A 13,376-nucleotide genomic window follows, 5' to 3' on the forward strand; every position below is an offset into this window, starting at 1 on the left:
ATAGTTCATTCTTTTTTATATTAGTTCATTCTTTGAGCTATATGACCCTGAAATTCAAAAGCACTTCAAATGAACTCTGAAAAGGTTGAAAGTTGGCATGGTATCATCATTTCACCCACATAGCATGTGCTAAAAATTTGAGAGGGTTACGACAAAAACTGGATACACTTCGTGTACAAAATGGACAATCTCTTTCGAAGTATCAGGGTTTCGGACGAAAACTCATCTGTTACAAATGGATTTCATTTTTTTGAACTTATTTGAACTCCAGACTCTTTGTGTGTTCAAAATGCACCATTCAAAGCCACATCAGCAATTTTCAACCCTTTCTGACTTCATTTGTTCTTTTTCATGCATTCGCTCATATTTTTGAGCTAAATGACCATGAAATTGAAAAGCACTTCAAATGAACTCTGAAAAGGTTGAAAGTTGGCATGGTATCATCATTTCACCCACATAGCATGTGCTTAAAAGTTGAGAGGGTTACGGCAAAAACTGGATGCACTTCGTATACAAAACGGACAATCTCTTTCGAAGTATCAAGGTTTCGGACGAAAAATCATCTGTTACAAAGGGATTTCATTTTTTTGAACTTATTTGAACTCCAGACTCTTTGTGTGTTCAAAATGCACCATTCAAAGCCACATCAGCAATTTTCAACCCTTTCTGACATCATTTGTTCTTTTTCATGCATTCACTCATATCTTTGAGCTAAATGACCATGAAATTCAAAAGCACTTCAAATGAACTCTGAAAAGGTTGAAAGTTGGCATGGTATCATCATTTCACCCACATAGCATGTGCTTAAAAGTCGAGAGGGTTACGGCAAAAACTGGATGCACTTCGTGTACAAAACGGACAATCTCTTTCGAAGTATCAGGGTTTCAGACGAAAACTCATCTGTTACAGAGGTATTTCATTTTTTTTGAACTTATTTGAACTCCAGACTCTTTGTGTGTTCAAAATGCACCATTCAAAGCCACATCAGCAATTTTAACCCTTTTTGACTTCATTTGTTCTTTTTCATGCATTCACTCATATTTTTGAGCTAAATGACCATGAAATTGAAAAGCGCTACAAATGATCTCTCAAAAGGTTGAAAGTTGGCATGGTATCATCATTTCACCCACATAGCATGTGCTTAAAAGTTGAGAGGGTTACGGCAAAAACTGGATGCACTTCGTGTACAAAACGGACAATCTCTTTCGAAGTATCAGGGTTTCGGACGAAAACTCATCTGTTACAAAGGGATTTCATTTTTTTGAACTTATTTGAACTCCAGACTCTTTGTGTGTTCAAAATGCACCATTCAAAGCCACATCAGCAATTTTCAACCCTTTCTGACTTTATTTGTTCTTTTTCATGCATTGACTCATATTTTGAGCTAAATGACCATGAAATTGAAAAGCACTACAAATGATTCTTTTTAGTTGCATAAATTTTATTTTTATTGATTCTTTTTAGTTGATTCCTTTTCCTATTAGAGTTTTATTAAAGCTTTTTAGTTGATTCTTTTTGCTATTGTAGAATATATTAGTGGGTAAAAAACACACATTTGGTCCCGGTTCCAAACACCAACCGGGACTAAAGGTGGTGGGCCAGGAGCAAGGCCCATTGGTCCCGGTTTGTGTGTGGAACCGGGACCAATGATCTCAGACGAACCGGGACCAATGGCCCCCGAGGCCCGGCCCGCGCCCTGGCCTCATGAACCGGGACCTATGCCCCCATTGGTCCCGGTTCATGAGTGAACCGGGATTAATGGGCTAGCCCTGCCTAGACCAAAGCCTTGTTTTCTACTAGTGATGTCATTGAACTAATGCCTATTCAAAGATAATTTCAGTAAAGTCAATGTTGGCTTGGCAAGGACATATGATTGTGGACCCCTGAAAATGTTAAGGACATACATTGGCAAAAGCTTCAAGACTCTACATTCTTGGTTGAGTGATCAAAGGTCACATTGAGTCCATAGGAAAGAAAATACTATTGAAAGGGGATAAGGTTTTGGTTATGAGTAATTTGCTCAAGTGCTTAAAGATATTTCTTCAAAACCCTCAACCAATTTCTCCATATCCAATCTGTCCAATACCCTAAGTTCAATCTCGTTCCCACTGAAACCTATCCATCCGGACCCACCGAGATACACTAGACAGAGCCATAAGCCAAACCCTAGAAACTCGGTTCTATTGAGATGGCATTTGGTCCCACCAAAGTGTAGTGACCAAGTTTCTGTAACCCATCGCTTTCACTTTGGAACTACCGAGTTGAAACAATCGGAATTACCGAGATGAGGAATCTTCTTAGGTCATCACATATGGTCTCACCGAGTGGATTCATCCGGTCTCACATAAACGTCTAACGTTCAAATCTTTTACACTGTTCGATCCTACCGAGATTTAATTTCGGTGTCATCGAGTTATGCATAAAATTTGTAACAGCTAGTTCTTTGGTGATGGATATATATACCCCTCCACCACCCCTCACTCACATAGAGAGCAACCAAGACAAAACTACACTTCTCATATTCATTTTCGGAGAGGGAACCACCTACACTTGTGTTGAGATCAAGGGATTCCAATCCGACATTTGAACCTTGATTTCTAGCCTCCCCAAGTTGCTTTCCACTCTAATCATTCTCCTGCCCCAAGCCAAATCCGTGAGAGAGTGATTGAGTGTCGAGGAGACTATCTTTTAAAGCACAAGAGCAAGGAGTTCATCATCAACAACAACATCTATTACCTTTTGGAGAGTGGTGTTTCCTAGATTGGTTAGGTGTCACTTCAGAGCCTCCAAGATCACGTGAAGTTGAACCAAGGAGTTTGTAAGGGCAAGGAGATTGCCTACTTCATGAAGATCTACCCCGAGGGAGGCTAATCCTTCGTGGGCGTTAGCCATGCTGGAATAGACAAGGTTGCTTTTTCGTGGACGTCGCGCAGTCGTTACCCTTCATGGGTTGAAGTCTCCATCAACGTGGATGTACGATAGCACCACCTATTGAAACCACGCAAAAAACATCGTGTCCTCATTGTGTTTGATATCTTCGACCCCCTCCTTTACATTCATATGCAAAGTCTTTACTTTCCGCTGCACAACTCTTAGACTTGCATGTGTAGGGTGCTGCTTGACTTGGTAGAATTGTTAAGACTTGCCTATAACTAAAGCTGGGAAAAGATTAGGTTTTATTTGGTCAAGTAGTCTAATCACCCCCTCTAGACCTACTTTTGATCATACAACTTTCCAGAAGCAGACAAGCAAAGTTAGATGGAAGAAGCCACCACTAGGTATGTACAAGCTAAACATAGGTGCATTCTTTAAGAATGATACAAGTTAGTTAATTACTATTGTTCACAACTGTCGAAGGCAAAGCTATGACAGAAGTTGCCAAGTTATTTGACTATGTCTCTAACACAGCGACAGTGAAATCTATGTCGCTTCACCAAGTCCTTCAGTTGATACATGAAACCATATGCTAAACAAACATTGTATAATAAGCTGTCTTGAGATCATTTCTGCGTGCAATGGTGCGTCTGATGTTCTGCCCTCCTACTCAGCAAGTGTGACATATTGTTTTCAACAAGCTCATAATATCTCATCGATTCGATTGAAAGCTAATGGCTTTTGACACATTTTCTAGCCAGGCATACATATGGTTCAAAATCGATGTGCTAGTGCGATGATGACTTTGTTAACTTTGCAATGAAGTGCCAAGAGGACTTCTCTTAAAAAAACTTAACAAAGTGCAATTGCTTGAGTGAATGAAATGGTTAATCTCTCTCTCTCTCCAACCTCTCCTCCCTTTTCCTTTCATCAGTCGGTTCCCCTCTCTCCCAAGCCAAGACACCAATCTCTTCCTTTCCCGTCTCTCTCTCTGCGCTCCGCCCCCCCCCCCCCCCCCCCCCCTCCGTACCCAATCCGCCCATCCATCCATCTCCTGCCCCCCGCAGGCGATTCCCCAACGTTTCCGCGCGGATTCGGGTGTTCCTCGCGCGAATCAGCGTGGATCCGAGGTCAGGACCCTTCCGATCGCCAATCCCTGCTCTCTGCGTCGCCTCTTGGTCCCGACGTGCAGGTGTGGGTTTGGGAGAGGGGGCTCCTCCGGCGGCGCGAGTAGGAACGACGATGAACTCTCCCTAGAACAGATTCTTAGATGACGGGCCCCGTCGCTGCGCCGCTTGCTTTAGTTTCTTTATTATATATATAATCACGTGGATTGGTTAGATCGCTAAGGTCACGCGCTTGGGCAGGACTCTTTTGATTTAGGGTGCTTCCTGGAGCAGCTTATAATCAACAGTAATTGTATGCAGATTGCGTAATTGGATCCTACTTACTGCGTTTGATTACCCTGTGGTCACCTGCTAGTAATTCGCCTGAGCATTTCATGGACATCATGCTTTTGTTTGTAATGGAGGTCATTTGCCACTTCTCAGTGTTAGTTTTAGTGGACTGATGCGAGTTGTGCACTATCAGCCAGTCAGGGTTAAGTAGAACTGAAAAATTGCCAATAAGGGTAAGGTTCCAATGTGGAGCTCACATGCCATTCACGGCAATAAAGCATCACTGCTATCAGGGTCTTACTGTGGACCAATCTATTTCATGGCTTATTATTTACCCGTTGCTCCACAAAAGGAAAGAAAGAAGTGATGCTACTATGGCAACAGATGAGCCACATATGTGATTCTTTCTGAGTTCATGGTAGCTTGCAAGAAGCTTGTGCTGTTATGACTTATCTTTGGATATGCTGGCCCAACCTGACTTTACTTTGTTTCTTATATGATGGCAGGAAAGATATCTGGTAGTACAAGCTTGAATTGGGAGTTGGGGCTATAGTCCTATTAGCTTATTAAATGAGGATTAATCAGCATAGGCTTCTGTTTTGTCACTCAAAGTTACATATTTTATCTCTCTTTCTGATGCTACATGATAATTAATAAACAGGCTCAAGTGTGACGGGGCTATTTTTTGTTCGGTGTGCATAATGTTCAAGCTAACCTGCACATTTAATAATAATAGGGAGCGCTTCAACCTGTGCCTTGTGTCTCTGAGATTTACTGCCGTGTATTCCAATTCACATTTGCTCATATGTGCGTTACATGGATAGGTAGCTTGTATTATAGATTAAATCAAAAGGTACATTGTGTTTCCCCACAGTATTTTCCTTGCTTTATGTGCACCATTCCTATTTCTTGCTATTATGATGGGCATGTATTGTTAGATGTAAAATGATCGAGATAAGACCAGGTTATTGGCTGCATTTGATAATGACTTTTTCATGTTATTTATCTGCAGCAACCTACGGAATTCTTTGACGGCATTTTCTGCAGCCTGCGGAACATTGTATCTGCAATAGTAAAAAAGTATATGGGCTGACTTTGGCATTTCATGGGAGGTTTTGAAGATGATGAACCACCCTCAAAACGCGCAAGAGCATCCTCAGTAGAGTCGGCAAATTTACCAGAAAATTTCTGTTATTCGAAATCCATTAACCCTTTGGGAGGTACAATGGCTAGACCTTTGGCTTCCCAGGGGAAAGAAGTTATGGTTGGTTCTAAAGGTGTTATTAAGAGGGACGAATTTGTGAGGATAATCACAAAAGCTCTGTATACTCTTGGATATGAAAAAAGTGGAGCTGTTCTTGAGGAAGAATCAGGTATTACATTGCATTCTCCGTCGGTGAATCTATTCAGAAAGCAGGTGCTTGATGGTAATTGGGACAATGCAGTAGCTACCTTGAATAAACTTGGCCTTCTGGATGAAAACATTGTGAAGTCTGCTGCATTTTTGTTATTGGAGCAGAAATTCTTTGACCTTTTGAGAAATGACAACTTAATGGGTGCCATAAAGACGTTGCAAAATGAAATCTCCCCCCTTGGTGTTAACAGAAAACGAGTTCATGAAATGTCAAGTTGCATAATTTCTTCTCCGCAGAACTTCTTGCTTGCATTTCCAAAGCTTGGAACCGAAGCTTCTGACTCACGCCTTAAGCTCCTAGAGGAATTGCAAAAGGTGCTCCCACCTGCTGTTATGGTACCAGAGAGGAGGTTAGAGAATATAGTTGAACAGGCACTTACTGTACAACGTGAAGCTTGTTATCTCCATAATTCTATTGATGGCTTGTCACTATATGTTGATCATCACTGTGGGAGGGATCAGATACCATCTCGAACACTGCAGGTATGAACTCATGCTGATGTAAGTGGTTGCATTTGTTGCATGTTTAAATATTTAAATACCATGTTTGAAATCAAGGTTGTGCTTAACAGTTGCCTGCATTGCTTAAGAATCCAAATAAGCAGTACTGGTCGGTTTGGTGTTCTTGCTCTTCGCTTGACTATTTCTGTACAGTTTTTATACATCACTTGTAGATTTTTTCATAACAAGTCTTGGATAAATTCTGTTTTCTCTCTCTGTATAATGCGTGATCCAGTTGTCATAAAGTTTAACTTAAGCATCCTCTATCCTCGCCCCTCCCCTCCCTTCCCACCTCCCTCTTGCTGTCTTGAATATTTTGCAATATATATTTAGGTTGGAAAGGGAACACATCAGATTCAGGTTAATGTAGAGGAAATATTTTTGTATGAGAAGATAGATGTGAGTTGAGTGCTATTTAAATGTTCATGAAAGCAACTGAGATCTGGCTCTCCTTGACAAGTAGGATGTGCTTCTCATTCTTGGTATAAAATAGTTAATGCCTAAATGTAATAATTGAAACTAAGCAATGCAATATTTCTCGATGCACAATCAGACACTGCTATCCACATATCTTATCACCTGTACTAAGCCTCAAGCAAATAAAAAATATTATTGCAGGTTCTGTGTGCACACGGTGACGAAGTATGGTTTCTTCAATTCTCAAACAATGGGAAATATTTAGCCTCGTCATCAAATGATAAATCTGCAATTATATGGAAGGTAACTATGCTTCTGACTTTTGACCTTCTTCATGAAGGTGTTCAGCAGTGCAGTGTCTTGCCCCTTACTTTCCCTTTTAGCTAGTGCCTTATGTGAAAACTTTCTGCACAACCACATTCACTCTTTTTTGGTCACCTGCTGGTCGTTTCTGTCCGAAAATTAGAGATCTCGAGTATTTCCTTTTTTTGTTCAAATGCAAATTGATAAAGGGTAGATATTTTACATCATTAATTTGTCGGAGTGGGTCTATCTAATTTGAGCCTTGTTGGCCTTAGCTGCAAATTTGATTAATATGTTTGTTTAGTTTGCTACATGATCTTGTGGCCTGACACTATAGACCATTTAGCTTGGCATTTATGCATTGGTGGTGCGGTTAGCCTACCTTGAAGGTGTTCTGATTTTATTTTTGTGGTTGATGAGGACATAATGTGGTCCTTGTTTGGAACTATCAAAACTTATTTCTAGAAAAACTTCCCAGCATCTCAATCTCAAAACTTCAATCCCATCGAGATTCCGATGCACATGAACAATCTCGATGCACATGAACCTAATTTTCAGTTTCATCTTCATCATTTGTTCCAGGAATTTTATTGCATTCTAGTATGTACCTCAGGATGTGCATGCGCATGTACGTACTGATAATGATGGTGAAATTTACATTTTCACTGCCATCTTGATAGTTGATGCAACACAAATCAATCTTCTGCTTGCTTGCAGTAATGTGGGTATTTTTCCTAGGTCGATGAAGATGGAGAACTATTGCTGAAGCATAGATTGACTGGTCATGAGAAACCAGTGATGATGGTTGCATGGAGCCCTGATGATAGCCAGCTTCTTACATGTGGAATGGAAGAAGCCATCCGGCGTTGGAATATTGAATCTGGTGAATGTATTCATGTCTACGAGAAGCCTGGCCTTGGTTTGACGTCATGTGGTTGGTTTCCAGACGGAAAGCAAATATTGTGTGGTCTATCTGATCAAAGCCTTTGCTTGTGGGATTTAGATGGTAAAGAGGCAGATTGCTGGAAAGGGCAGCGGTCATCAAAAACATCTGATTTTGCTGTAACAAAAGATGGCAAAGTTATAATAATTATGAACAGAGATTCCACAATTCTTTTATTCAATAGGGACACGAAACAGGAGAGGCTGATTGAAGAGGATAATACAATCACTTCATTTTCTCTTTCTGATGATGGAGATTTCTTGCTTGTAAATCTTATAAGTGAGAAGATCCATTTGTGGAACATAAGGAATGACCCCAGTAGAGTGAAACAGTACATTGGCCATAAACGCAGCCGGTTTGTTATAAGATCGTGCTTTGGTGGATCGGATCAGGCCTTTATTGCCAGTGGGAGTGAAGATTCAAAGGTATGAATGTATGATGTATTGACTGTAGATGCACTTAAGTTATGCTCTCCTTGTCACCTGTTCTATAGATTTTTAGTTGCAGATGATATCTGAGTTCCGGAAACTGTTGTTCTTGGCCGTGTAGCAGAATTATATTTTCTGTCCTGCAAGTCAAATTTACTGGATAACCTAGAGACCTATATTGGAACAGTTCTCAGCTCGCTGCAGTATTCTATTTTATGTAACAAAACATGACAAAATATGTACAACATCCGTGATATTTCTTATGTTGAGAAACTGTAAATGATACTTAACATCTACGTCTATTCCCCAAATTTGATTGCATGCACATTGATTCTTTATCTAGGTATTTTCCGCCAGATTTTGTTCAGAATATTTGGTATGTGACATATTAGTTACTGCTTTTATCTTTTGTCCAATTATGTGCATTACATGGTGGATAGAGTTAATGTTTAATTGGGATACATTACTAGTTTATTACTTGAATCTTGGGATCACTTGTTTCTTGTGAGCCAGACGAAACTTACAGATGGATTGGTACTTTCATGGATGACATGAAGTCATCTAGTAATGACATCCATGATCCATGGTTCCTTACACCTGATAGGTAGCCATAAAATGGGACTGGAGAGAATAATCCAGTGTAATGTAGCCAAGAGCTGGATTCTACTCCCTCCGTTCGGAATTACTTGTCACAAAAATGGATGTATCTACAACTAAAATACATCTAGATACATTCATTTCTTAGACGAGTAATTCCGAACGGAGGGAGTATAAGCCAGCGTAGTAAAACACCAATGTATGGAATGCACGTTTACCAATCTGGTACATAATGTTTCGGTGAAAGAAATTTTAGTCAGGTCTTTGAAGTTTCATGGAAAACAACTGTCCAGTGGTTTGTTTGATTTGACAACTCAGTGTGGTGATATTTTATCTGCCAGGTCTATATATGGCACAGAGCTACGGAAGATGTTATCGAGACTCTTTCTGGTCACTCCGGCGCAGTCAACTGTGTAAGCTGGAACCCTACAAATCCACATATGCTCGCTTCTGCGAGTGATGATCACACAATACGTATATGGGGGTTGAAGAAGGCCAGCACAAAGCGGAAGGACATAGGCAGCAGCAGTAGCAGCAATGGGACTCACATGAACGGCAGTGCCAACGGCAACGGTTTCGTTCACCAGTGCAACGGTAGCCGCAGCAAATGATGATGGCTTGATCCTTGGTAGCCCCCATGCAAGCGATGATAGCTTGATCCTTGGTAGCCCCCATGCAAGCGTCATTTGTAAATCCTCCTTTGCTTTGCTTTCCTTTCGCCAGGAAGAACACCATAGTTTAAAACAAAGCTACAGTAACAGGTGTGAGTGAGTGAAAAACCTGCTTGGTTTTATGCACCATCTCCCTTGTTCCATCATCATCATCACTGTGGTCACATTAATTTATCAATTCAAGCTGGATACAAATTCCGGTGTTATTTCACATGTGAAGCAGCCTTCTTTGCTCTGCTTTTGCAATGGTTACGACGGTGGCAAAAACCAAATGTGATCCATATCTTGCCTGATTTCCTGACTGTCTTACGAAATTAAGATAAATTTGGAACCATCCAAAATGGCTTAGATGTCTTTGGGGTTTTCACTGCCATTGTGAAGATTCTTTGAAACGCATATACTCCTGCTTGATATTATTTTACCCGAGTTGTTGAACTAGCAATTGCAAGGTTTGATAAAATACTGCTAATCTTGCAGTTTTGTGTAAATTACTCCCTACTTTCAGGTTCAGGCTGATCATAGTGGGGTAACTTAGTAACATAACGCATCTCAAAACAAGTATGCTTATGGCAAATAGTTAATGAGAACAAGTATGCTTATGGGAAATAGTTAATGAGAAGAGATGTGTTTCTGTTAAGTAACATATGTTACGTAATATAACGTACCCCAAAGCAAAATAAGTCTACATCTAAATAAATGAAGACTTACATGACACAAGAACACATGTTTTTTTTAGAAAAAAGGAGGATTCCTCCGGCCTCTGCATCTGGATGATGCATGCAACCATTTTATTAATTATCCACAAAGACCTTACAAAGTAGTACATCAGTTTCTACAAAGTAGTACATCAGTTTGTCTGAAGCCATCATCTTAGCAGCAACTGTCGCTACTCCTAACCACTTGATGAAGGGGTGCCGATAGTCTGAGCTTAATACCAAACAGACATCACACCAAAGCCTAACATCTAAAGCCGGAGGCCCCACCGAGCCACATACTGGGTTTGGGGTACAAACCGGTCCGACGCACTCTCATTGTGTCGTCGCCACCGTCTTCCACCAATCCATCTTCAGAGCAGAAACTAACACACGGACCTTGCCAGGCCTCTCTGCCATTGACGCCACCATGACGCCAGACAGCGTCCTCCTCCTGCGCGAGTCCATCTCCGTGCATCGGGCGCCGAGTCTCCACTGCGCCACGCCGCCGAGATCCGCCGCCATCAATGAGTAAGATGAAGCACCGCTCCACCAAAGAAGCCGTCCACTGGTCCCTCGAGCCCGTACACACCTCCAAGAATGACGCCCCCAAGGGGGAAACGACACCAGAGCGCCGCCGTCATCCGATCTATTGATCTAGAGTTTCCCCCGGAGGTAGCGGATAGAGGTCTTGAGCTTCTCCACGGCGATCCCTTCAAGAAGGTAATGACACAAAAGAGTGCCGCCATCGCTGGTCTTGGCAACAAGCCGAGAACAAGGTTTTCACCCGGCTTTGCTTGACGAACCTCCGTCTCGCATCGTGCGCACGGACCACCACCGATCTCCGCTGCCGCGAAGCGAGCAAGCCAATCTGGCCAGATCAAATCTGACCGGAAAGCCAACCACGCCCGCAGCTGACCAGCCCACCAAAGTCCTCCACGCCGCCGCCGTTCCGAGGTGCCGTAGCACCGCGGCCAGATGTAGCAGCTCCACCACTAGTCATCCGCCGCCGCTCGCCGTCGGGAGCGAGCCACCGTCGCGGAGGCTCGGATCTGGGGGCGCACTTCCGCTCGCCCGGATGCCCCGCCACCCTCGCACGCGAGAAGGAGAGGCTCCTCCACCACCGCCGTCCGCCGCCCGGGCTTAGCCCGACGTCTTCCTCCAGCGGCGGCGGAGGGGAGGGATGGGATAGGGAGTGACCGACGGCTAAGGTTGGGGCCCCTTGGCCGCCCGCGTGGGGGGGGGGGGGGGCGGATGGGAGAGATTGGATCTAGCGGAGGGGAGAAAGGAACGTAACAACACATATGTTACTTCTCACTATAAAAGTAGCAACATATACTAGTAACATATGCATGTTACTTCCTCTGTAAAATAATATAAGGCCATTTAGACAATTAAAGAGAGTATTAGCCTAAGTTACTTTCCACTATGAAAAGCTCTCCAACCAAGGTAGATGGTTAGTGCTGGAATAAATTTTGTAGTTTACAAAAGTACTTGATTAGCACACTCATTTTTTGTCAAATACTCCCTCTGTCTCATAATATAAGAATGTTTTTGCAAGCTTGTTAGCTTGAAAAACGCTCTTATATTATGGGATAGATGGAGTAGTTTTTTTTGTTGATGCATTAATTATAACACATGCATACATGACCACTAAATGACCAAAAACTTTTACGTGCATTGATGTGCACCCCTTCCGCGTTTGGGTTGGTAGTGCGCTCAATGCACATGCACATTTTCGTCTGCGCCACAGGCATGCGGCCAGTTTATTGCTCTTTCTGCAAACATATCAAAAAATTGCCCCAAATTCACATAATTCAAATAAATACAAATATCTCATAGTTTCACAACCAAATAATATCTCATAGTTTACAAGCCAAATAAAATTTAAAATAAATTGTCACAAATACATTTGAAAGAAAAAATAGCTGATACATCTATTGGTTGGCAAGGTGAGCCCACATATGCTCAATCAAATCATTTTGTACTTGAATGTGAGTTTTCCAATCACGCATTTGATGATGAAATTCGGTGAACTATGTAAACGTGTCGCTCCTTCATTCTCATGCACAACATTTTCACCCTGAAACTGGAACCCCTGATCGTAGATTTCACCCTCATGCTCATCCTCTACGATCATGTTGTGCATGATCACACAAGCAGTCATCACCTCCCACAACTTCTTGGTGCTCCAAGTTTTAGCAGGATACCGAACGATGCCCCATCGAGATTGAACAACACCGAGAGCACGCTCGACATCCCTTCTAGCACTCTCTTGTGCTCGGGCAAATCTCTGCTCTTCTCTCCCATCGGGTTGGGGATTGTCTTGACAAGAGTAGTCCACCGAGGATAGATACCATCAGCTAGGTAGTATCCTTTGTTTTAGCAGTGGCCATTGATCTCAACATTCACCTCTGGGTAGTTGCCTTCTACAAGCCTTGCGAACACCAGAGTGCTGAAGCATGTTGATGTCATTGTGAGAGCCGGCCATGTGGAAGAAAGAGTGCCAAATCCAGAGATCTTGTGAAGCCACGACCTCCACTGCAAGAAATATGTCAACTTGCGACCATCAATATTGGTCACTGAATGGTCATTGCTTTCCATTTGTGACCAAAAACAGTTGGTCAAAAGCTAGTCGTCTTTAATGAAACTTAGCGACCTTTCTTCTAAAATGATCGTAGACATTTACAACCAAAATAAAAGGTCGTAGGTTCTACGACCAATTTTTTTGGTCACTAGCAATCTTCCCACACCACGTCAGGTCCAACGTGGCAAGCTGACGTGGCAAAATTGCGACCAAATGAACAGATCATAGATTAGAATCAGCCCGGTCCATTTCGGCCGTCTAGATGGGCCGAGCCCAATAATTCAGCCCATTTAATAGTTTCTTCTTCTCTTTATTTTTCTTAGCTGCATGGGCCTAGCCCAACAATTTGGCCTTTTATTTTCTGGGATGGAGCCTTTTACAGACCAGTTTTTTATAGTCAACTCTTTTTTTGGGCCACAACCTCTTTAGTCTAGTTCTTGTTTGGGCCTTGGCCTTTTATTTTCTGGGATGTAGCCTTTTATAGACTAGGTTTTTTTTACAGTCAACTCTTTTTTAGGCCCAAGCCTTTTTAGTCTAATTCTTGTTTGGGCC

At 42.2% G+C, this 13,376-nt stretch overlaps 1 protein-coding gene across 2 annotated transcripts; it reads left to right on the forward strand.

Moving 5' to 3' along the window:
- Nucleotides 1-3,765: 3,765 nt before the first annotated feature.
- LOC109787003 (WD repeat-containing protein 26 homolog) lies at nucleotides 3,766-9,756 on the forward strand. Of its 2 annotated transcripts, none has more exons than XM_020345566.4 (5): nucleotides 3,766-4,004; nucleotides 5,284-6,168; nucleotides 6,805-6,906; nucleotides 7,645-8,274; nucleotides 9,216-9,756. In XM_020345566.4, the coding sequence occupies exons 2-5, from the start codon at nucleotides 5,377-5,379 to the stop codon at nucleotides 9,483-9,485; spliced, it is 1,794 nt and encodes a 597-aa protein (XP_020201155.1). In that variant the 5' UTR covers nucleotides 3,766-4,004; nucleotides 5,284-5,376; the 3' UTR covers nucleotides 9,486-9,756. The 2 variants fall into 2 exon arrangements, with proteins under 2 accessions (XP_020201155.1, XP_020201162.1); XM_020345573.4 differs by having other exon boundaries at nucleotides 3,832-5,124.
- The last annotated feature ends 3,620 nt before the right edge of the window (nucleotides 9,757-13,376 follow it).

The sequence above is a fragment of the Aegilops tauschii genome, chromosome 5 (assembly GCF_002575655.3).
Source record: "Aegilops tauschii subsp. strangulata cultivar AL8/78 chromosome 5, Aet v6.0, whole genome shotgun sequence".
In the NCBI taxonomy this organism is placed as follows: Eukaryota; Viridiplantae; Streptophyta; class Magnoliopsida; order Poales; family Poaceae; genus Aegilops; species Aegilops tauschii.

Bases quoted from the DNA above. Each gene is read 5' to 3' on its own strand.
- LOC109787003 (XM_020345566.4), top strand. From the start codon at position 5,377: ATGGGAGGTTTTGAAGATGATGAACCACCCTCAAAACGCGCAAGAGCA. The intron at 6,169-6,804 runs GTATGAACTCAT...ATATTATTGCAG, and splicing joins TACCATCTCGAACACTGCAG to GTTCTGTGTGCACACGGTGA. The intron at 8,275-9,215 runs GTATGAATGTAT...TTTATCTGCCAG, and splicing joins GTGGGAGTGAAGATTCAAAG to GTCTATATATGGCACAGAGC.